The sequence below is a fragment of the Geotrypetes seraphini genome, chromosome 5, assembly GCF_902459505.1.
Source record: "Geotrypetes seraphini chromosome 5, aGeoSer1.1, whole genome shotgun sequence".
Lineage (NCBI taxonomy): Eukaryota > Metazoa > Chordata > Amphibia > Gymnophiona > Dermophiidae > Geotrypetes > Geotrypetes seraphini.
Window position 1 is genome coordinate 250266503 of NC_047088.1, and position 23365 is coordinate 250289867.

A 23365-nucleotide genomic window follows, 5' to 3' on the forward strand; every position below is an offset into this window, starting at 1 on the left:
CTCTCTCTCCCCCCCCCCAACTTCCATCATCTGCCCCCCTTCCCCTCACCTTTGTGGGTCACTTTCTTTCCCCTGAGGGTGGCTCATGTCACAGGGGAAGCTTTGGCCGAGCAGAACCGCTTGATTGACAGTGGAACTTACTTGATTGATGTCGATGCTGGGGCCCGTTGCCGTTTGAAGGAAAAAAAAAAAGGTGGAAAAAAGGAACCTGTAAAGGCGAGAGGAAGGGAAACCTCCAGGACAGCTGCTTTTTGCCCTCCTTCAGCGGCCCAAGAGTTCAGACCAGCAGCGGCAGCTCTGTATGCTTTTAACTTCGGCACAGAGCTGCCCCTAATCAATAGTTTAGCGCGGTTTCATGAGGCAGCCTCGGGGCCTTTGATAGCCGGCCCGCTTCGATGATGCGATGTGGGCCGGCCTAGCAAAGGCCCCGAGGCTGCCTTATGAAACCGCGCTAAACTATTGATTAGGGGCAGCTCTGTGCCGAAGTTAAAAGCATACACAGCTGCCGCTGCTGGTCTGGAGGTGCGGAGACAAGGCAGGAGGCAAACGCGGTGGAAGGCAGGAGTCCCGGCGAAGGCAGGAGTCCCGGCACAGCGACTGCAACAGGAAGTTGCAAGTCAGCTGACGCCGGCCTTTCGTTGCGGCGGGGACCGAATCCTTCGCGGACCGGCAAGATTTTGTTTGCGGACCGGCGGTTGAAGAACTGTGCTCTACACTGTGTGCGCTGTGACGAGAAACATGTGCGCTGCGAGGTAATATTTTGTGCGCCAGCGCACCCCAGCGCAGCTTAGCGGGAACACTGGTTACAACCCCCCACAACGCGGCGCGATATCTATTAAGTAAAGTGGGGGGGTTCCCCCCACACACACCCCCGTCGGAGCCCTAAAAACAGTAATTTAGAGTGGTGCGCGCCTCCGCGCTGCGCTCAATTGTCTGGGCGCGCCTTTGTCACAGCGCGCTTTTGACCTGACACCGTTCAAGACACTGCTTCTTTAAAGTATGCATTTCATATTGAAATAATTTGGAAAAAATTTTTTCATCATTTTGGTATTGGCACAAAGCTTCCACAGTTTAACAAGAAAGGGACATCTCATCTTAAACTGCATACTTGTGCACTCTTATAATCTGTGCAAAAAAAAACCAATTCTAGCCAAAGAATCATTTAAGAAAATAAAGAGTTGCATGAAACCAACACCACCACACCCTACAGACACCGAAAGGACATTTTTCCAGGATAAAAATTCAGTGCAAAAAAGCCCTTTGGATTATTTTTGTTCCTATTAAATGCAAAACCTGAATGGGGTGTTTTTTTTCCCTTATTTAAATTTTCTTTTGAGCAGCTGACATGTTCCGGGATCAGGAGAGGCCCACAGGTGCTTATTTACCACTCTCTGACCTACCTACAGATCAACGGTCAGGCGGGGTGAGAAAAGCACAGAAAATCAATCGGAACTTTGCCAACACGCTCCATTTAAAATGCCCAAAGATTCTGTTTGCCTGCCTGAGCCGTGATGATAAACAGAGTGTGTACAAAATCAAAGGCATAAAGAAAAGAACAACAACTTTTCGTAAAGATGCTTGAATGAAGTTCCTGTGGTCCTCTTCTTTTGTGCAATATATTGATTCACAGTCTCCTTAAATTGCCTATTGGTTTGCTGTAACTACACAGAGACGAGGACATCAAGATAGAGTCTATCATAGGATTCCCTGAAGCACATAATGAAGAGGAGACTGAGTAAACAGGATCCAGCGAGGCACCAGTTCAACCAGGACAACTCTGCGAATGAGAAAACGGAAAATAATTCAAGATTCGGGCAGCTGCAGCAGCATATTTCTGAAGACAAAAGTTATCACTGGTTTCCATGAGGCACAGAAGACAAAAAAAAAAAAGAGCAGAGAGAAACCAGTGCAAATGGAAACAAAATATACAGCTCAAAATTCAATTAAGATGGTTCCGATGCACCAACTCAAAAAGCAGTGATGCCACTACTATTCAAAAATATATCAGAAGCCATGTTGAACCTGGAGAAAACCAGATTATAATAGGTAAATAGAAAATGTTGAATGAGGGTCCTTTTGAGGAAAACCAGATGATCTCAAATGTTCAGGTTCAACTCACTCATCAGATAATTCATACGATTACAATTTTCTGAAGCCAAAGTCATCATTACTGACAAACCCCCCCCCACACACACACATATCAGCATATTAGTAACACCAACTTTATTTTGCAATGGTGAAGTAGCTTAGTGGTTAAAGCAGCAGGCTGAGAACCTTCTATTAATACCCCTTATGACCTTGGCCAAGCCATCTAAGGGGTAATTCTATGCGAAACTGTCCACCGTTAGATGGCAAGAATGTGTGCAAATTCCCATATTCTAGTCATAACCCACATACACCAACACTTGCACATATGTCCCTGTACAAGTCACTGGTGAGGTCTCACTTTGGAGTGCCATGTTCCTTTCTGGAGGTCTAACGCCCAGATTCTCAAAACTTTAATGCTGTCGCTAAACTGTTTTCCGGTGGTTTAGCCAGTACGCAGTTTAGCGGTGGATTATCAAAAGGGATTATCTCTGGCTTTAGCGAAGTTTCTAGCAGTCTCCAATACTGACATGCAAATAGGCTTTTCAATATTGAAATGAGCCCTCCTGGTAGATTCTTAAAAAATGCCATTTCCAAAAAGCGGCATCGGCTTTTGGCGGCAAAAATAAGTGACTAATCCAGGGGTGCTGGTCAGTGTTAGAGACTGCCAGAAAGCCCCTGTGTTGTGATGCAGCGGGAAGAGATGCCCATTCTCTTTGTGCACACTGCGGCAGTGAGGAGGAGGGAGCCGGCCAGAAGATAAAACACCCGGAGGCAGTAATGAAAATGTAAGACACCTACCGGAGGGAGGTACCTAGTTGAGGTACAGAATGAAAAGAGGCGTGTTGGGACTCAAGAAAGAGGGAGCACAAACTTTGGACAAAAGATAGAAGGGAGGGGGCACGAACTTGAGACATAGAATGAAGGGAAGGAGGGAGCCATAGAATGGAAGGAGGGAGTGAGGAAAAGAGATGCTGAGGTGAGGGAGGGAATAGAAAGGGAGATGGTGCACATGAGATGACGAAAAAGGAGAATTATTGGGCAGAGAGGGAGGGAAAGAGAATTACTGGACATGGTGGTGGGAGAGGAGTGAGGTAACTTTAGGCTTTCGAAATGAAGGGTGCCCTGGAATCAAGAGTTGATTTACCATGATTGGGCAATTCGGAGAGTTCCCCATGATGTGATCGCTTTAAAATGTGCATGTAAGGAAGTTCTTCTTCACCCAGAGAGTGGTAGAAATCTGGAATGCTCTTTTGGAGGCTGTTATAGGGGAAAACTCCCTTCAGGGATTCAAGACAAGGTTGGATAAGTTCCTACTGGAACAGAACATATGCAAGTAAGGCTAAACTCAAATAAGGCATTGGTCTTTGACCTAAGGGCCACCGCCGCGTGTGCAGACTGCTGGGCACGATGGACCACTGGTCTGACCTAGCAGCGGCAAATCTTATGTTCTAATAGCAAATACAAATAACTAAAGAATAGTTGGTAGTAGATGGCAATGGAGACAATTACAGAACACACAGGAATTGTATTGGGAAAAAAGACAAGGGAGAGGTCCTTCCAACCAAAAACAAGCCTTTATTTGTTCAAAAACACGGTTCCAACAAGGATCCTAGTTTTGGCGTTATCTAAATGCCTTCCTCAGGGGATACTACAAAACATATAGAACACAAATAAACTATTAAAGCATATTTAAAATACAGGCATAAGATATTGTATGTGAATATGACCTACATGTACAAAATATTAGGCATGGTAAAACCATGACTGATACAAATATGAACATGGAAATAAGGAAATACAATAACTAGGATCCTTGTTGGGACCGTGTTTTTGAACAAATAAAGGCTTGTTTTTGGTTGGAAAGACCTCTCCCTTGCCTTTTCTTGTACTGTGAGTATTCTAAGGCGAGGCTTTCTCTATCTGTCCGTTTGCAGGACTTGTATTGGACATCTTCCAGAGTATATAGCGGCTTACTTATCAAACATTCTTTATTGGTTTCATAGCTCTTTGTTAATGAACAAGGTACATTTTCCTTGTGAACTATTGTTTTGGGGTGGGGAGGAAGTAAGGGGCACATTTGTATTTCATTTATTTAAATCAAACTATCTTTTTCTCATTTCTTTTTTTGTGGTCACTGCACGCTAGGAACAAACATGAACCAACTTATTTTTTTCATGGCTCTATTGCATATTGTTGTCAAATTAATAATGAAATAAAAAGATTTTTTTTTTTTTTAAATCTAGATGTGTACCCAAAATTACAATGTACATATTTCTTTCAAAAATAGAAACTACGAAACAAAAAAACAAGTGAATAAATAGAACCGAGGTCAAGAAACCGGGAATCTAATCTTCAGAAGTCAATAGTGATAATGATGCTTTAAATAAGGTATGAAGAACAGACATTTATGCCAACTTGGCTTATGTGTCATGGTGCATATCTGTGGAAGTATTTGTAGTTTAACATTCCCCCCACCTCTGTCTGACAAGTTCCTGGAGGAAAAGTCCACAAGTTATTGAGAAAGACATGGGGGAAGCCACAGCTTGCCCTGGATCGGTAGCCTGGAATGTTGCTACTCTTTGGGTTTTGGCCGGGTACTAGTGACCTGGATTGGCTACCGTGAGAACGGGTTACGAACTTGATGGACCATTGGTCTGACCCAGTAAGGCTATTCTTATGTTCTTAACTGGGAAGCTGAATACCTGTTTCCAGGAATTAAACCCAGGTCTCTCCTCCTAGCAGTCCACAGCCACTGACCCAGTGGGCTGTCCCATGGGATATTCCTTCTCAATTTTGCAAAAACAGGATAGAATGGAGAGAGGGAAAAACAAAGTGCGCAATGGGGAAGAATGTCAATTCTTTTACTAGTATATCTATGCCAATATTCCTAAGCTTCTGCTAAGCAATATATGCGTTTTCAAGGATAAATATTTATCTCCCCATTCATTCCCATAGAGTTGGTTTATGTAAGGGGTTGTGAACATATTTAAATGAGGTAGTATGACAGTTCAAGCATAGGTAGATTATTTGGACTTCTTGCCCTTAGTCTGATCTGACAATACAGCAAGAACACATTCACTTCCAGGGGACATCAGGAGAGGAGGAAAGGGGAAGGGATAAGAGATACCATCTTTCTGTGGTACAAAGCAGGTTACATACACACACACACATACTGTATAAACCAGTGGCATGCACCCATGACCTTCAGGGGATTCAGTGAAGGCCCCAACTATGACTGCTGACTCCATGATGCTCTGGCTCCTCCTCTGTGCCGGCCAACACAGTCCTGAGTGTCATGCTGGCATCGTGCAGTCTTCTAGTCCAGTCTCTGACATCAAGGGATTCTCTCATGGAAACTGAATCCCCTCAGGCTGACTGCCTGACCAATCAAAGGCCAGCACAGTATTCAGGGCTCTTCCTCCATAGCTTGCTGCCATCCTCCAGCACAGCTACATTGAGGATTCAGAGCCAGGACTGAATCCTAAAGGCATTTTTTGTTTTAATTTGACTAGCAGAACTTTTGAGCCTGCCCCACCAATCAAATTAAAACAAAACAAAAAAACACCTTTGAGATTCACTCCAGACTCTGAATCCTCTAAGTCAGGACACGCTCAAGTGCTGTCAGTGCCTGTGGGTTCGTGCTTACAAGTGACTCAAGGCTTCCTCTTCCTTCACCAATCCAGGTATGGCTTTAAAAAAAAAAATGTGTTCTTGTAAAGAGGAATGAAGGGGATGTAGTTCAGCTTCTCTGCTTTCTCTCTTCTGTATGATGTACAGCAGTGGTCTCAAACCTGCGGCCCAGGGGGGCCACATGCAGCCCGCCAGGTACTATTTTGAGGCCCTCGGTATGTTACCATTGTTCTGGAATGTTGCCTGCCTCACTGCTGTAACCTCACGCAAGCGCTTTCCTGCTTCTGTATGCAATTGTGAGGTGGAGTGGAGAGGACAATCGCATACAGATGCAGGAAAGCGCTTGTGTGAGGTTACAGCAGTGAGGCGGGCAGTGTTCTAGAATGTAAGGTGACCATTGGAGGCAGTGCTGCTTGTGTGTGTGTACGTTGGCAGTTGTGTACCAGCGCTGGAGAAGTGAAAGCTGAAGGCAGTTGCGGACGCGACCACCAGACACTTAAGGCACTAGTCAGATATTGATTCTCCCCTCTACAAAAAAAGCCTAGAGTTCTACACCAAAATCTTGTCTCTTGCAGTTGATATTTTAGAATCTAAATCCCAGTTCTGCTCGAGGTAAAACTCGTTATAGTTTATAAATCTTTCCTTAATTGCTTCTGATAATTTCAGCTATACACAGCTGAAAGCAGTGCAACATGCAGAAAGTGGAAAAACTATTTGAACTTCACTTTCTGCCTGTTGCACTGCTTTCAGCTGTGTATAGCTGAAATTATCAGAAGCAATTAAGGAAAGATTTATAAACTATAACGAGTTTTACCTCATGCAAAGTTGTCATTTCCTTAATGAGACATTAACTGTTGTTTTCTGCGGCCCTCCAAGTACCTACAAATCCAAAATGTGGCCCTGCAAAGGGTTCGAGTTTGAGACCGCTGGTGTACAGAGATATGTTGGAGAAGTGTGTTGGCGTGCTCTGTCTGTCAGTTTCTCTCTCTGTGGCTTGGTATTTTGTGGGTTTCCCGGCTCGGCAGAGTTCTCTTGGGTCCATTTTTAGCTTTTCCTGATTTGCCTCATCTGTCATTACTATGATTCTGGGCAGAAGCATATAAAATGAAGTTGTTTGTGGTTTTTGTACCTGGAATTATTTGGAGCTGCAGGCTTTATTAAATCATGTTATAGCACATGTTCTCATTTGCATGCTAATTCATTTATATCCTCTGGATTGATTTCTTCAATTCATTTTTAACCCGTTAACTCTTCTGATACGGATTGTATTACCACTTGCAGGAAGACAGAGGGGGGAAGATGATGGTACAAGACAGTTCTGTACCTCTGGCCTTCTCTCCTGTTGCCACTCTGAAACAGTGTGACATCTCTCAGCCCCAGCCAACAGCTGATGATAAAGGTTCACTATCAAACCTTACTGCATTCTGTCATCTGTGAAAAATTACCAGCTCATCTCATAGTGCTTAGAATCAGATTATAACCTTCCATTTAAGCATGCTGAAAAATAAAGAGAGACAGACGGCAAAACTCTGAGGAGTTTGGAGACAAAAATCAAACAGAAACGACAGAGGCAACCACACGGACTGTCTATAAAAGAAAGGAGGGATAGTCATAGAAAGAAGTTGAGAAAGTGAGAGAGACAGAAGGAAGACTCTTGAGAAACAGTAAGAGAAAAAGAAGATATATGATGATCAATGGTATATTCTTGAAGGGTAGAAAATTAACATTTGCAGTAGGTGCTCTGGGGGACAGGAGACACTAGAGACTGTCCCTGTCCTGCAAAGAGAAAGCAAATCAATAAGAGGGGCTGGGAGGGATCAACAGTAAGTACAGGAGGGGTTTTTGACTTTTTTTTTGTAGAAGTGATGTGGTTCAGACCCGACATTATTTTCTTTTGATTTTACTTTTGGTTATTTGGGGGGGGGGGGGGAAGATTTTAAATAAAACAAAGTATAATTGAAACGAATACCAATGCAAATGCATACCTACACACCTAATATATATATTCAATATATTTTGTGTTCTATGCATAGAGTGTCATAGTGGTTTGGTATTTTTCAGGATTTCCCCAACAATATGCATGAGATCAATTTGCATGCAGTGCCTCCATTATATGCAGATAGATCTCACACATATTCATCATGGAAATCCTGAAAACTCAACCTGGTGAAGGCCAGAGTTGGACATCCTTGGTTTAGCACATGTACTGAATCCCCTGCTATAAATGCATGCCACTGATATATGCATATAGAGTACACATACACACACACACACACACACACATATATATATATATATATATATATATATATATATATATATATATATATATTTATATTACACACACACAGAGGTACTTTTTCTGTCGTTAGTGGGCTCACAACTGAAGATGATTTTTTTTAGTACGTGGAAAATGAAGGATTAGGGTTACAAGGAATTGCAGTAGGAATTAAACCTGGTTCTCCTGGATCTCAGGTCACTGCACTATTAGGCTGCTACTTCACTGCATACATCAGGAAAAGCATATACTCATGCTTATTGTAATGGAAGTAATAGGTTGCACAATTTAGAACAAGGGTTACTATAAAAACAAATAGAACAAAACACCACTCAGATGGAGAGAAGCTATTATATTAAGATATAAGGGGCCTCCAAGATGCATATTTTTAAACCGGGGCTTTCCTGGCATCACACCCCCACCGTCAGCAGTAGTTTTTTTCTAAATCTCTCCTCTCTCAACTCCTCTTCCCCCTCCGCTTTGGCCAAAAAGCAGATTTTTTAAAACGTTCAATTGATCCTAACAGGGTTCGGAGAATCACCTCCTCCGTAACAATGCGGCTTATAGGCTACTCCTGCCATCGCGTAGTCCTCCAAATATCTTCCTGATTAAGGTGGTTGCTTCCCAATTTTGTTCTTTCCCTCCCCACCCTAGTTCTCTTCTCATCCCTATTCCTAGCATACACACATCCCCGTGTTTTGCGCGTTCTCTCTCTCTCTCTGCCCTTTCCTCAGCACGGTGACAGATCAAAAGCGCACGCCGAGACAACTGAGCGCAAGGTGGAAGCCCACGCCGAAGAAAAACAGTGTTTTAAGGGGCTCCGATGGGGGTTTTTTTTTGGGGGGGGGAACTCTCACTTTACTGAATACAGATTGTGCCGGCGTTGTGGGGGGGTTTGGGGGGTTGTAACCCCCCACATTTTACTGAAAACTTCACTTTTTCCCTAAAAAACAGGGAAAAAGTTAAGTTTCCAGTATAATGAGGGGGATTACAACCCCCAACCCCCCCCACAACACCGGTGCAATCTGTATTCAGTAAAGTGGGGGGGGGGGTTTCTCCACGAACACCCCCTGTCGGAGCCCCTTAAAACACTTTTTCTTCGGCGCGGGCTTCCGCCTTGCGCTCAGTTGTCTCAGCGCGCCTTTGTCGGCGCGTACTTTTGTCTATGAACCCCCCCCAGCACACATCTCCCCAATAGCTTCTCTGTCCAACCTTACTAGATCCAACTATTCCTGCAAGTTTCAAGTTTCTTTATTTTTGATATACCGTCTATCAAAACAAGTGTCTAAACGGTGTACAATATAAAAAAGATTGTAAAGAACAATTAAAATAGGTAAATAAAGCAATATTTTATCAAAAATTAAAAATACTAGACAAATTTAGGTTAACGTACATGAAACAGAAGGAAAGTAGGGGAGGGAAAGGTTGTTTAAAATACATCGATATAAAATTAATTTAAAAAAAGGACGGTAAATGGGGAGTGGCAAAAACATTAGGATGGGAATCACTTTAAAAGAAGCATTAGATGTTTCAAAGCTTCACAAGAGTTAAGAGGCGGAAGCTGATACTAAAGAGTAAAGTAATCTTTAAAGAGGAAAGTTTTGAGTTTGGCTTTAAATTTTTCAAGCAAGTTCTTTATTCGAACGTCTAATGGGAGGGCATTCCACAGAGTGGGGGTGATGACTGAAAAGATGGATTTGCGAGTAGTAGCGTAAATCAGTTCCCGTATTGACGGTATAGAGAGTAGATTTTGATTATTAGATCGGAGGGTCCTGGATGATGAATAAGGGATCAAAAGTTTATCTATGAACGCCGGTTGGTTAGTTTTTTGTTTTCCAGGCGAGGAGGAGTATTTTATAGGTGAGGCGATGAGTGATAGGTAGCCTTCTCTCTCACTGCCCCAAAACTGCCAGGCACACTGTCTGTGGGCGAGTGATGAGGAGAGCAGTGACGTCTTTTCCACGTCTTCCCTGCTGTTGTAAGAAACAGCTTGCTGTACACATCACATTAAGCACATTACAAAGTGTGCGATTTATAAATGTGAGCAAAGAAAAATTGCAGTTGTTCCAAGCCTGACTCCTAGATCCTAATAAACTTTGTCGAGCCCTGCTTCAAACGGAGCAGCTAATTATACTAAGGAAGATTTGTAGTCCAAGAATTTTAGATTTAGATGACCAAGTCTCAAATTTGGGTGACTCCAGTACTATATCATTAATTTAGCTATTTTAATCAAAAAGCCAGGACATAGAGTCTACCTTTTATTAGTATTTTCTCTGGGCCTTTAGGCTATGTGCAAAGATATCATTTTTGTCATGAATGGTCTTTTGCTCATTCAGTATTTCCACAGAATTCTAAACACTGCCTCCAGCTCCAAAATCATATTAGAGAATTCAGCCTTACTGCCTCCATTCAATCTATAATTCATATGGCTAAAGGTAAGGGGGGATTTATGTTCTGGAACACAAGACGTAGCTCTAAGCTTCTTGACTAAAACCTGAGATTAGTTACCCAACAAAAAAAATTCCCTCATCTTTTCCAACACATTATATATGCCCACCACATTATCACCATTTCTTCTAAAATATTCTTCTAAAATAAGCTTTGTTTTCACTTTTACTACTCAGCCTTCCTTCTTTCTTACTCGTGAAAGGCTATTTTTATGCTTGACTGGCTATAATTCACAAACATTTAGAAAGATTCAGGGTTCTTTACATTCATTTAAATCAGCTATTTTAATCCAAAGAATGATGCAAACAGAAGCAAAGTGTGCATTTATACTATCTACTATAATAAAACGCTAAGCGCGCATGCGCACTCTTACCTGCTTGATCCGTGATCTGTAAGTCCGTGGTCGGTAGGAGTGCGCATGTGCACATACAACGTTCCCTCTCTCGCAGACCCCAAAGTGATGTGCGGTCTTGCCGGCTCCCTTACACTTCACGCCCGGCCGGGCGGCAGCTCCTCTCACAAGCTGCACCTGCGTCAGAGAAGGCTTCCAACGCAGGCAGCGATCGTGAGAGGAGTTGCCACAGCAACTTTAAACTTAAAAATAAACTCCGGCAAGAGACTAAGGGAGCCGGCCAGACCGCGGGAAGGGAAGGGGAAAATGCTGCTGCTGATGCACAGGGATGTGGAGGGGGAGGGAAATACCGCTGCTGCTGCACGAAGAAGTGGGGGGGAGGGAAATACTGCTGCTGCACAGGCAAATGGAGGGAGATTAAATGCTGCTTCAGCTTCTGCACAACTTCTGGGGGGAGGGAAATGCTGCTGCTACACAGAGAAGTAGAGGGGGAAGGAAATACTGCTGCTGCTGTTGCATAGGGAAGTGGGGTGGGGAGGGAATGCTGCTGCGGCTGCTGCACAGGAAAGTGGGGGGGGAAGGGAAATGCTGTTGCTGCTGCACAGGGAACTGGGGTGGGGGGAGGGAAACGCTGCTGCACAGGGAAATGGAGGGGGGAGGGAATGCTGCTGCTGCTGCGGCTGCTGCACAGGGAAGTGGGGTGAGGGAGGGAAATGCTGCTGCACAGGGAAATGGAGGGGGAGGGAAATGCTGCTGCTGCACAGGAAAGTGGGTTGGGGAAAATGCTGCTGCACAGGGAAATGGAGGAGAAGGGAATGCTGCTATGGCTGATGCACAGGGAAGTGAGGGGGGAAGAGAAATGCTGCTGCTGCATAGAGGGCAGGGAGACAGATAGAAAGACACACAGACAACGGGAGGGAGGGAGAAAGAAAGAAACATAGACAGCAAGAGGGAGACAGAAAGAAAGGAAGAAAGCCACAGAGGCAGGGAGAGGCAGACAAAGGGGGCCAGGGAGAGAGAGAGACAGAAAGAAAGACAGACAGCGGGAAGGAGAGAGACAGAAAGAAAGACAGACAGACATATATTCTAGCACCCGTTAATATAATGGGCTAAAAGACTAGTTATAAATATAATTCCATTTATTTATCTATCCCGTTATCCCCAGAGAGCTCAAAATGGGTTAACAGGTTGAGCATACATAAAAGACAGTTAACAGGTTATGATTTGCCATAATTACAGTACAGTTTATAGAAGGTTTTTTAAAATCCTAACTTGTTATATACTAGGAGGTACATAATCAAAACAAAAATATGTCTAAAACAGGTTTTAGACATATCTAGATGCATCTTAGGCCTTCTAACTGCCACTGTGCATCCAGAGTGAACAGGGGTATTTTTTGAGGAGTGGTTAGGGTGGAAGGTGGGCGGGATGTAGGCCGACCAAACTTAGTCATCATGCAGCAATAATCGAAAGTTTGCCAAGACTGCCTAGACGGAATTTATACTTTGTGACTTAGGCGATCTAAAAACAGGAATAAGTGACCAGAATATATCCAAAGTGACCAGATAACCACTGCAGGGACAAAGTATAGACCCCTCCCCACACTCCCTCAGTGATCATTGACCCCTCACACTGCCATAAAAATCGGAATAAAAAAAGTACATACCTGCCTCCAGAACATCAGCACCTGGTATAGGAAAGCCTAGTAGAGCTGAACAGAGGTGGCTTAAGTAGTCTGGGGGGTCGCCTAATGAACCATAGAGAGGAGGACCCAGGCCCAAAAGCCACTTTAACCACTGCATTCATGGTGAAAATGTGAGGCCACCAACCCCCCCCCCCAAAAAAAAACCCCTAGTGTATTGCCATATAGGTGCCACCTGCAGTCATAAGGGCTATTCGGGTGGTATAATAGATTTTGGGGGCTCACCATTACTTATAAGGGAGTTCTGGTGAGATATTACAACTGTGCTCTGTAAGGTGCTCCACTACTCTGTTGCCATGTCTGGGCAACCAGTCCATCACATGATAAAGCACAACAAAGTAACATAATAAAAAACAAGCATAAAATGTGCAATGAACAGAGACACATGATTAAAATAGACATGATATAAAGCACAGCAAAATGACATAATAAAACCAAGCATTGAAAGTGCAATAAACAGAGTCACATGATTGAAACAGACATGATAAAGCAAAACATAGTCACAAAATTAAGCCAGGCATGGAATATGCAATAAACAGAATAAAAAATGATAACGACTGATGGAGCACAGCAAAATAATAAGAAATAAAGAAACAACAATGACAACATATGAAGTAGTGAGTTAAACTGGAAAAAAGTGTGCCCAAGTTGGAACGGATATCAATACGCAATACAAACATGTCATGAAACATGAAGCTAGACAGTGAGAGGAACAGTAGTGAAATGTAGTGGTGAGCAGGGCCAGTGTAAGAATAAATGGTGAAACACAGACCAAGAGACAGAACAAGTTATAAAATAATAATAATAATAACTTTATTCTTCTATACCGCCACAATCTTGCGACTTCTAGGCGGTTTACAATCAAGAGTGCTGGACATTCAGCGAAATACAATAAGTAGATATTCAGAGGAAATACAGAGATCAGAGACCTCAGAAGGCAATAGTATAGAAATACAATTTGCTGAGCGAAGATGTAATATGTACATTTTAGTAGGTAATGTCCGACAGGACCTTTTGGGGATAAATAGCAACGTAAAGTTACGATAAGATGAAGATAACAGATTATATTTATAACAGTGCTGTAAGTTCAGGTGGAATAGGGAGGGGGGAGGGAGAGGGAGAGCGGGTCAATTGTTTAGGTATTTCTGGAACAGGTATGTTTTTAGGCATTTCCTAAATTCCTCGTATGTAGTGGGCGAAAGCAGTTGGTCTAGGTCTTTGCCCCTTAGGACTGCTTGGTGAGAGAGAAGGTATTCGTGGTGTTTTTTCATTTTGCAGCCTCTAACTGGAGGGGAAATGAGTTTTGGGTGTGTGTTTCTCTTGAGTTTGTTATTAGAAAATGCGAAAAGGTCCGTTATGTACTTGGGGGTCAGGCCGTATAGTACTTTGAAGCAGAGGCAGGCAAATTTAAACCTTACTCGGGCTTCCGTTGGTAGCCAGTGCAGCTGCCGATAGTAGGGTGTCACGTGGTCGAATTTCTTCAGCCCGAAGATAAGTCTGACCGCAGCATTTTGCATTATTTGGAGACGTCTCGTATTCTTTTGGTCAGAGCAGCTAGCTGAGAATTAGGGCAGAGAATCTAAGGATGCCAATTCAAGCCTCATGGTAGCTTTCTCTAATGTTGTTTTCTTTTTAAATTGAGAGTCCTCCAGGGACAGAAAAAATACCTACTGTGACTTCCTTCACTGTTTCCCATGGAGAGCTGCTCAAAGCACCTTTCTGTAACCTAGATATGCCAAGCAACACATCTAAATAGAGACATCCATCTTTTTGGACAAGGCCACCTCTTTTCTTGTGAAACAGATGCAAAGATAGAAACGGACTCTGGTCAGAACATGATTTATCTTTAAGGTGAAATAGAATTGTTTCTTACCTATATGATATAAGGTAAGGAAAACCAATAGAACTCCCATGAAAACATTACTTAAAAAGGTAACAAATCCACAAGTTATTCCTTCTGGAATTGGGTAGACTGTTTCCACAAACAATTCAAAGAATATCGGTATGCTACTGTTCAGACAGACTCCCAGCAAGATGCAAGACGTATACAGTGTAGCTGAAATCAAAACAGAAAAAGGAGATAATGAGTTTTACAGTTTTATTCTGAAATTTCATTCTACTCTTTTGGGTTTTCTACTGTAGATCAATCATAACTGGCTTCTCTTGGGTTGTAAACCACCATTTTCCAATTAATCTGGGATTTGTTTCCCCCTTTTTCCCTTATACCCCCCTCTCCTAGCCTATTTTCATCCTATCACTGCAGTAATGGGATTTGGCCAGTGGCCACTGCATCAGGATGCCATTAAGTGTCAGCAGTGCACAATGACTGGTATTCCCTTTTCCAGGGGCTGTTCCAGTCGTGCTTTTTTTGGAACATCATTTTGCACTGTTGGTTCAGATGTTAGTGTTACCTCATCTTGATTACTGTAATTCTTTATATTTGAACGTAACATCAAAACTGATCAAAAAATTTCAGTTACTCCAGAATAGTGCAGTTAGATTAATTTTTGGTCTAAAAAGATATGTAAGTGTAGCATTAGCGCAGGGGTAGGGAACTCCGGTCCTCGAGAGCCGTATTCCAGTCGGGTTTTCAGGATTTCCCCAATGAATATGCATTGAAAGCAGTGCATGCAAATAGATCTCATGCATGCGAATTGGGGAAATCCTGAAAACCCGACTGGAATACGGCTCTCGAGGACCGGAGTTCCCTACCCCTGTTTTTAGCGTATAAAAATCTTCATTGGTTATCAGTTGAGAGGCGAATTAAGTTTAAATCAGCTTGCACAATTCATTGTATATTACAGACTGACTCTTCAGATCATCTGATTTTGCTTTTTTCTAATTTGCATTATTTTTCCACCAGATTATGTGGTACTCCTTTTCCACAGATTAAAGGAGTATGGTATAAACAATAGCTTTTTGCTCACGCTGCCATTACAATTTTGAATAATCTACCTGTTTATATTAGGACAGATATCAATTACAGTGGTACCTCGATTTACGAGTGCACCGGTTTGCGAGTGTTTTGCAAGACGAGCAAAACATTCGCAAACTTGGTGCCTCGTAAACCGAGCTTGTCTCGCTGTATGAGCGCCCTCCCCCCGCGATCCGGCACCCCCCCGCGCATACTCAAGGCCCGGCACAGGAAGCAGATTTTCGGACACAGGACATGCTGGTGCCGATGCCGATGCGGAGGCTACACTGGAAGTAAGAAGAGGGTTCAGGTGGGTTGGGGGATCTCAGGTCGCGGCGGGGGGGGTGCCCGATGGCGGCGGGGGGGGGGGGGACGGTTCGCGGGGGGGGAGGGTGCCGGTTCGCGAGGGGGGCCTTCGGGGGGAGCAATGCCGGTTCTCGTGAGGGGGAGCAGCGCTGCTGGCCTCGGGGGGGGAAGGTGGGGGGGGGGAAACATATCAAAGCAAGTTTCCCTTACTTCCTATGGGGAAACTTGCTTTGATATACGAGTATTTTGGATTACGAGCATGCTCCTGGAACGGATTATGCTCGTAATCCAAGGTACCACTGTATTCAAGGTTTCATAAAAATTTGAAAATTTTATATGACTTGTTATAATATTCATGTTTTGATGATATTTTAATTATTGATTGTTTTTGTATCTTCCCGTAGATTTTACGGCCTCTTTGAATGTAAATCACCTTGAACCTTTTTGGTATAGTGCGATTAATAAGTTGTGGATAAGATTAGATTTTCACTATGTATTTTTGGTAATTGATACGACTCTTCCTTATAATGTTTTTTTCTAAACAAAACAAACCCCCAACAACAACCCAGATGACCCTTCTCTTCCATTTCTAAGCAATGAGCGTCATCTAATGGACAGTCATTCTTAATGTCTCTAAAAATGTGAATATTTCAGTTTAATTAGAGAATGATTTCAGGTGAACTCTAGAACTGATGTGAACCATAAACACTGAAATATATGTGTAACAAAAATGATTGGATAGCTTAAATTTTGAATTACAAGCCATAAAATGTAGTTTCCAGGTTCATTTATTGATTAGGGCATAAATCATTTTCTGTGCAAATTGATTAGTAACAGTTTGAAGAACAAATAGTAAAGTTCAGTTAGTAGACAACTTACAAATGTCAATAAAATATTTAGTGATGAAATTTCCAATAAAAAAACACACACTTGCCAACCCAGTTATTTCCAGTCAGATTTATATGCATATAGATCAAGTGTTCTGCTACCAATTCAGAATTAAAGGACCTGCTGCAATGCTATTAGTTGATTTGTTTGTTAAAAAAATTATTATTTCCCCAATTTTGACACATGCTTGGAAATGGAAAAAAAAATATAGCCAACAGCATCCTAAAAAGGTCACTGTTAACATAAGCTTTGTAAGAATATCATTAAGTTATTTAGTTTCAATTGCTAATTTTACTTTGTGCTTTTGCAGATGTCTTGAGTTTAATCACCAATACCACCTCTGCATTGGTGGACCATTGGTCTGATCCAGTAAGGCTATTCTTATGTTCTTATCTTGGTGTGGCTTCTCCCACAATGCATGTGCCTTAATCCATCTAAGTACCAAGCCATTTGGCTAACCAGTTTCTCTACCGCACCTATGGGCTCCCCTAAACTTGTGAACCAAACAATACCTTGAGTTCCAAAATAGAGAATTACATGGGGACAAATTTGTTCTCGTTCCCCCAGGAAAGTTCATCTATCAAAAAACAAGGAAAAGGACCTCAAACACCCAACCCTCACCCTCCAATGAGAGTCTTACTGGGGTATGATTTTTATCATCGGTCCAAAAAACCTTGCTAATTTTTTATTTTTTAACTATTTTATTCATTTAATTTATTAATTGCAAAAATCAAGTGAATTTTTTCCCCAAGATTAAAAACTACCCGTATTTTTTGCTCTATAAGACGCACCCACTTGTAGAGGAAAAACCAAGAAAAAAAAAAATTCTGAACCAAATGGTATGCCCTGTCCCCTGTCCGCCCTCTGGTGATCTAGTGGTAGGCCGGAATAGGGTACAGGGAACATCTAATGGCAGCCAGCCAGAACCCTCCCCCCTCCACTATATCTTTTTTTTTTTTTTTTTTTGTAAAACCTCTATTAGGCAAAACCATAATGCATACAAGTAACATCAATAGAACTCTGGCAGAACTAGTGCTGAATACAACCAAATACAGAATAACAATAACAAGATGAAGTAAAGATCAAGCATAATGTACGGTATCAGAATTCAAGGCATGCCCAATACAAAATTTTTGTTATGGCGAAATCTAAAGTACCCGTCCCCTATGCACAAACCCTCCAGCAAAACAGAGAAAAGCAGCCCCCATGATCCACAAAACCCTCCCATCCCTCCCCTCACTGTGTGGTAGCCAACCCCCGTACCTTTTTTTTTTTTTTTTTTATTATTTTTTCATTTTCAAGATTACATTAAGTGTTAAAATATATTCAATCACATAAATAATGAATACTTCACTTAAAATTAATCATTGGTACATCTCACATATTTTTATATCCAACCCAATCCCATCCCTCCCCTTCATATTTTTAATTATCATAAAATCATTTGATAATAAAATACCCCCCTCCCTACATTTTAAATTAACAATTAATATAAGGGAATCAGTTTTTAAATTAATCTTTACAATATTTCATTAATGGTTTCCACACATCCTGAAATTTTTTAAGATAACCCCGCTGTACTGCAATAAACCTTTCCATTTTATATATATGGCATAAAGAGTTCCACCAGAAGTTGTAGTTCAATCTCTTCCAATCTTTCCAGTTAATTGTGATTTGTTGAATGGCAACTCCAGTCATTATAAGTAATAGTTTGTTGTTATTTGCAGAAATCTGACTTTTGGCTCTCATTTCCATCCCAAATATCACAGTATCATAAGTCAATGCCACTGGGTTCTCTAATAAATTATTAATTTGGTCCCAAATTGATTTCCAGAAATTCATAATGTATGGGCAATGAAACAATAAATGATCTAAAGTTCCTGTTTCTAAATGACAATGCCAGCATCTATTAGACAAAGAACTATCTATTTTTTGTAACCTAACAGGGGTCCATAACGCTCTATGTAATAGAAAAAACCAAGTTTGTCTCATAGATGCTGAAACCGTACATTTCATCCTCCAAGACCAAATTCGTGGCCATTGAGATGCAGTAATTTCATGCTTAATCTCAATGCTCCAAATATCTTTTAATCCAGTTTTTAATTTCTTCTTAGTAAATCCATTTAATAATTTATACCACTGGGCGGCTTGGTGACCCAAGAAGTCTGTTTGAAAACAAAGAAATTCCATACTATAATGATTATTAAGGTTTTTCCATTCAGGGTGCCTGAATGGCATGCTTCAGTTGCATCCATCTAAAATTTTCTGATTTATTAAGTCCAAACTTTTGTTGCAACTGTGAAAATTCAAGCATAGCACCATTAGAAATGACATCATCTAAAATACGTATTCCTGCTATCATCCATTGTTTCCAGACAAGTTTTTCTCCGCCAATTTGAATCTTGGAGTTTACCCATATAGATTGAATTGTAGATTTGTAAATTGGAATAGTTGTTAAATTATTTACATATCTTAGAGTTTTCCATGTATCTGCTAGTATTTTATTGTCTTTATTATAACTAGGCATTTTGATACTGAGAACATGGGATAATCGCAATGGAGACATGAGTTGCCATTCTATCCATAACCAATCTGGGATTTTTTCCATGAGTTCTGGGAGGATCCAATACATACCATGACGCAAAATATAGGCTTGATGATACCTATAAAAGTTTGGAAAATTTACCCCTCCCTCTGAAATTGATCTTTGTAAAGATACCAAAGCTATTCTAGGAGTTTTTCCCAGCCAAATAAATTTTAACATAATGCTATTTAACTTTTTATAAAAGGACCCTTGAAAAGACACCGTTAACATGCCCAACTGATAACAAACCACAGGCAAAATCATCATCTTAATAGTTTGGACTCTTCCCCACCATGAAAGGTGTAAAGGATTCCATTGCTCACACCTTACCTTTTTAAATCCCTCCCTCTCTCCCTAGATGGCTGTCTTGGTATTTTTAACATCCCCCCAGGTACCTTTCTAAAACACAACCCCCACCCCCCCAAACACCTGCCACCATTGTCCAGCGTGATTCCTCTCTCACTGTCTCCTCCTATTTCTTGGTAAGGAGCGCGGAGGTCAGGTGTGAGCTTTCTGCGCTCCTGCCTGGCCCTGTGCTGCTTTCTGATTGGTTGCTGTTAGTTCTCGCACCAAGATTTCCTTCCACTTTTGGGTGGAAAAAAGTACGTCTTATGGAGTGAAAAATATGGTATATTCACATGTTCATGGAAATCCAAAAAGGCACTTAACTTATAGTGGTGCAGGGCAAAAAGGCCCAAAGAGATCCTTCTTGGAATTTGCTAAGTAGTCCTTTTGTAAGTCCCAAAGGACTACATAGCTATTTTTCAGTCAGGTTTGCTTTATAACAGCTCTATTTGCAAAAAAATAAAATAAAAAATTAGCCATGCCTGTTATATGACTATTCTTTTTCTGTGCATTATATTTCCTTTTCTGTGCAATAGACTTGATTGTCAATTTGTGGATTAGGTGGATCAATACTCCTTTTCAGAATCCTCTCTCTTTTAATATATGTTGAAATATGCATTTATATTGCACACATTAAAGGTTTCACTACTACATTGTAAGGGGCATTTTCAAAACAAAGTCTAAGTCCAACTTGGACTTTTCCAACTGAACGTCCAAAGTTGGAGGTACAAAAATGGTCATTTTTGAATGGCAAACTGCTGGATGTCCAAATAGTAACATACATAGTAACATAGTAGATGACGGCAGAAAAAGATCCGAATGGTCCATCCAGTCTGCCCAACCTGATTCAATTTAAATTTTTTTTTTTTTTTTTTTTTTTTTTCTTCTTAGCTATTTCTGGGCAAGAATCCAAAGCTTTACCCGGTACTATGCTTGGGTTCCAACTGCCGAAATCTCTGTTAAGACTTACTCCAGCCATTGAAGCCCTCCCCAGCCCATCCCCCACCAAACGGCCATACACAGACACAGACCATGCAAGTCTGCCCAGTACTGGCCTAGTTCAATATTTAATATTATTTTCTGATTCTAGATCCTCTGTGTTCATCCCACGCTTCTTTGAACTCAGTCACAGTTTTACTCTCCACCACCTCTCTCGGGAGCGCATTCCAGGCATCCACCACCCTCTCCGTAAAGTAGAATTTCCTAACATTGCCCCTGAATCTACCACCCCTCAACCTCAAATTATGTCCTGGACAAGTTCCTGGAGGAAAAGTACATAGTCTGTTATTGAGAAAGACATGGGGGAAGCCCTGGATCGGTAGCATGGAATGTTGCTACTCATAAGAACATAAGAATAGCCTTACTGGGTCAGACCAATTGTCCATCAAGCCCAGTAGCACGTTCTCACGGTGATCAATCGAGGACCCTAGTACCTGGCCAAAACCCAAGGAGTAGCAACATTCCATACAGAATTTCAACGAATAGCAAGATTCCAGAATCCCAGAGAGCAACAAGATTCTAGAACCCCAAATAGTAGAAACATTCCATGCTACCGATCCAGGGCAAGCAGTGGCTTCCCCCATGTCTTCCTCAATAACAGACTATGGACTTTTCCTCCAGGAACTTGTCCAAACCTTTCTTAAAACCAGCTACGCTATCCGCTCTTACCATATTCTCTGGCAACGCGTTCCAGAGCTTAACTCCTTGGGTTTTGGCCAGGTACCAGTGACCTGGATTGGCCACCGTGAGAATGGGCTACTGGGCTTGATGGGCTATTGGTCTGGCCCAGTAAAGCTATTCTTATGTTCCACCTCTCTATGATTATTAGCCCACGTACCAGGCTAAGACATGTGTACAGCTCTACTAGGCTTCCCCATACCAGATGCTGCTGTTTTAGAGACAGGTATGTACCTTTTTATTCTCATTTTTGTGTGGTGGAAGGGGGTCCTTAAGCACTGGGGGGAGTGTGGGGGTGCATGCAGTGGTCATCAGGTCAGTTTAGGCACCTTTGTGGCACTTAGACCTTTCTAAAACTGGTCTAGTTCTAAACGTATAAGTTCCATCCAGGATGTCTTGCAAAATGTTTGATTATCAAAGCAAAACGTCCATATCAAACTTGCTCTTGAGACCTCCAAAAGTCCACCCATAATATGCCTCCACCATGCCCATCTCGTGCTCTGAACTTAGAGAGGTTGGAACACCTCGCTAGACATACAGAAAGACAGTTTCAATTATAGGCACTAGGACGTGTAAGTGCTGATTTAAGATGCTTTCTGGACGTCTATGTGTTTTGATTATGAGCCTGTGTGTTTATTATTCTCACTGTTCTAACTTTGATATCTTAGTGACTTTGATACCAGAACACTTTTTGTTAGATTTGTGATTTGATAAGTCCTGATTCTATTATCTAGTTGTTTTAAATTAATCTAAATTTATTATTCAAATTTCTCTTATAATCTTTTTATTTGATGTTTAATTTTTTATGATTTTTTCATATTGATTAAATATATATACACACATGTTCACGGTTTTACAGAATGTTTATCCTTTGGGGGTCTTTTAGGTTTTTGATATTTGAATACTATAATATATTTTCTATTTATTGGCTCTGTATTTTGATGTCTATTGTGGTTTTATAGAATGCTTATTCAAGAGGGTATTTTTTTAATAATAATAATAATAATTTTATTCTTCTATACCGCCATAATCGTGCGACTTCTAGGCGGTTCACATTGAAGAGAGCTGGACAATCAGTGAGTTACAATATGCAGATAGTCAGTGGAATTACAGTATGCAGAATCTTAAATTGCAGCGAATTACAATATACAGTTTGTTTAGGATTTCAGAGGGAACATATTAGGAAAAAATAGAATTAGAATTAGTGTTTGGTGTAGTTAATGTTTAGGTGATGTATCTGTCGAATAAGGCAGTTTTTATGACTTTTCTAAAAGCAACGTAGGTCAGTCTAGCTCCATTAATGTAGTTGTCTAGCCAGTGTTGTTGTTTGTTTGCTTGGTACATAAATGTTCTATCTAAAAAGGTTTTGTATTTACAGCCGGTAATGCTTGGATATGCAAATAGATTGCAGTTTCTGGTTTGTCTTATGGGTCTGTATAATGTGAAGTGAGATAGCAAGCATGTAGGAGCCAGTCCACAGACTAGCTTGAAGCATATGCAGGAGAACTTGAATATTATTCGTGCCTCAACTGGCAGCCAGTGCAGCAGTCTGTAGTAGGGGCTGACATGGTCCTAGTATTTGATCAGTGTAATATATTTTGTAATACAGTGGTACCTTGGATTACGAGCATAATCCATTCCAAGAGCATGCTCGGAATCCAAAATGCTCGTTTATCAAAGAGAGTTTCCCATAGGAAATAATGGAAACTCGCTTTGATACGTTCCCCCCTCCCCCACGAGAACTGGCATTGCTCCTCCCGAAGGCCCCCCTTCGATCCGGCACCCTCCCCCCGCGATCCGGCACCCTCCTCCCGCCTCGATTGGGCAACCCCCGTCGTGATTGGGCACCCCCCCCACCGCTTCTTACCGTCATCTGGGCACCGGCACTGGCATGTCCTGTGCTTGGTGCCGGTGCCCGAAGATTGATCTCCTCTTCTCCTGGGCCTTGAGCATCTGCGCATGCTCAAGGCCCAGCAGAAGAGGAGGCCGATCTTCGGGCACTGGCACTAAGCACAGGACATGCCGGTGCCCAGATGACAGTAAGAAGCGGCGGGGGGTGCCCAATCGAGGCCGGGGGGGGGGGGTGCTGGATCGCGGTGGGGGGTTGCCGGATCGTGGGGGGGAGGGTGCCGGTTCACGGGGGGAGAGGGTGC

The 23365-nt window shown here is 41.9% G+C and overlaps 1 protein-coding gene across 1 annotated transcript in view; it reads right to left on the reverse strand.

Annotated features, from left to right (window-relative positions):
- Positions 1-876: 876 nt before the first annotated feature.
- The window catches only part of SLC49A4 (solute carrier family 49 member 4), a 138440-nt gene continuing 115951 nt past the window's right edge, over positions 877-23365 (reverse strand). Inside the window, exons 8-9 of the mRNA XM_033944637.1 lie at positions 14372-14554; positions 877-1777 (exon numbers count right to left, since the gene is read on the reverse strand). Coding sequence (XP_033800528.1) covers positions 1662-1777; positions 14372-14554 — 299 coding nt within the window. The 3' untranslated portion in view covers positions 877-1661. The remainder of the gene's footprint in view (positions 1778-14371; positions 14555-23365) is intronic.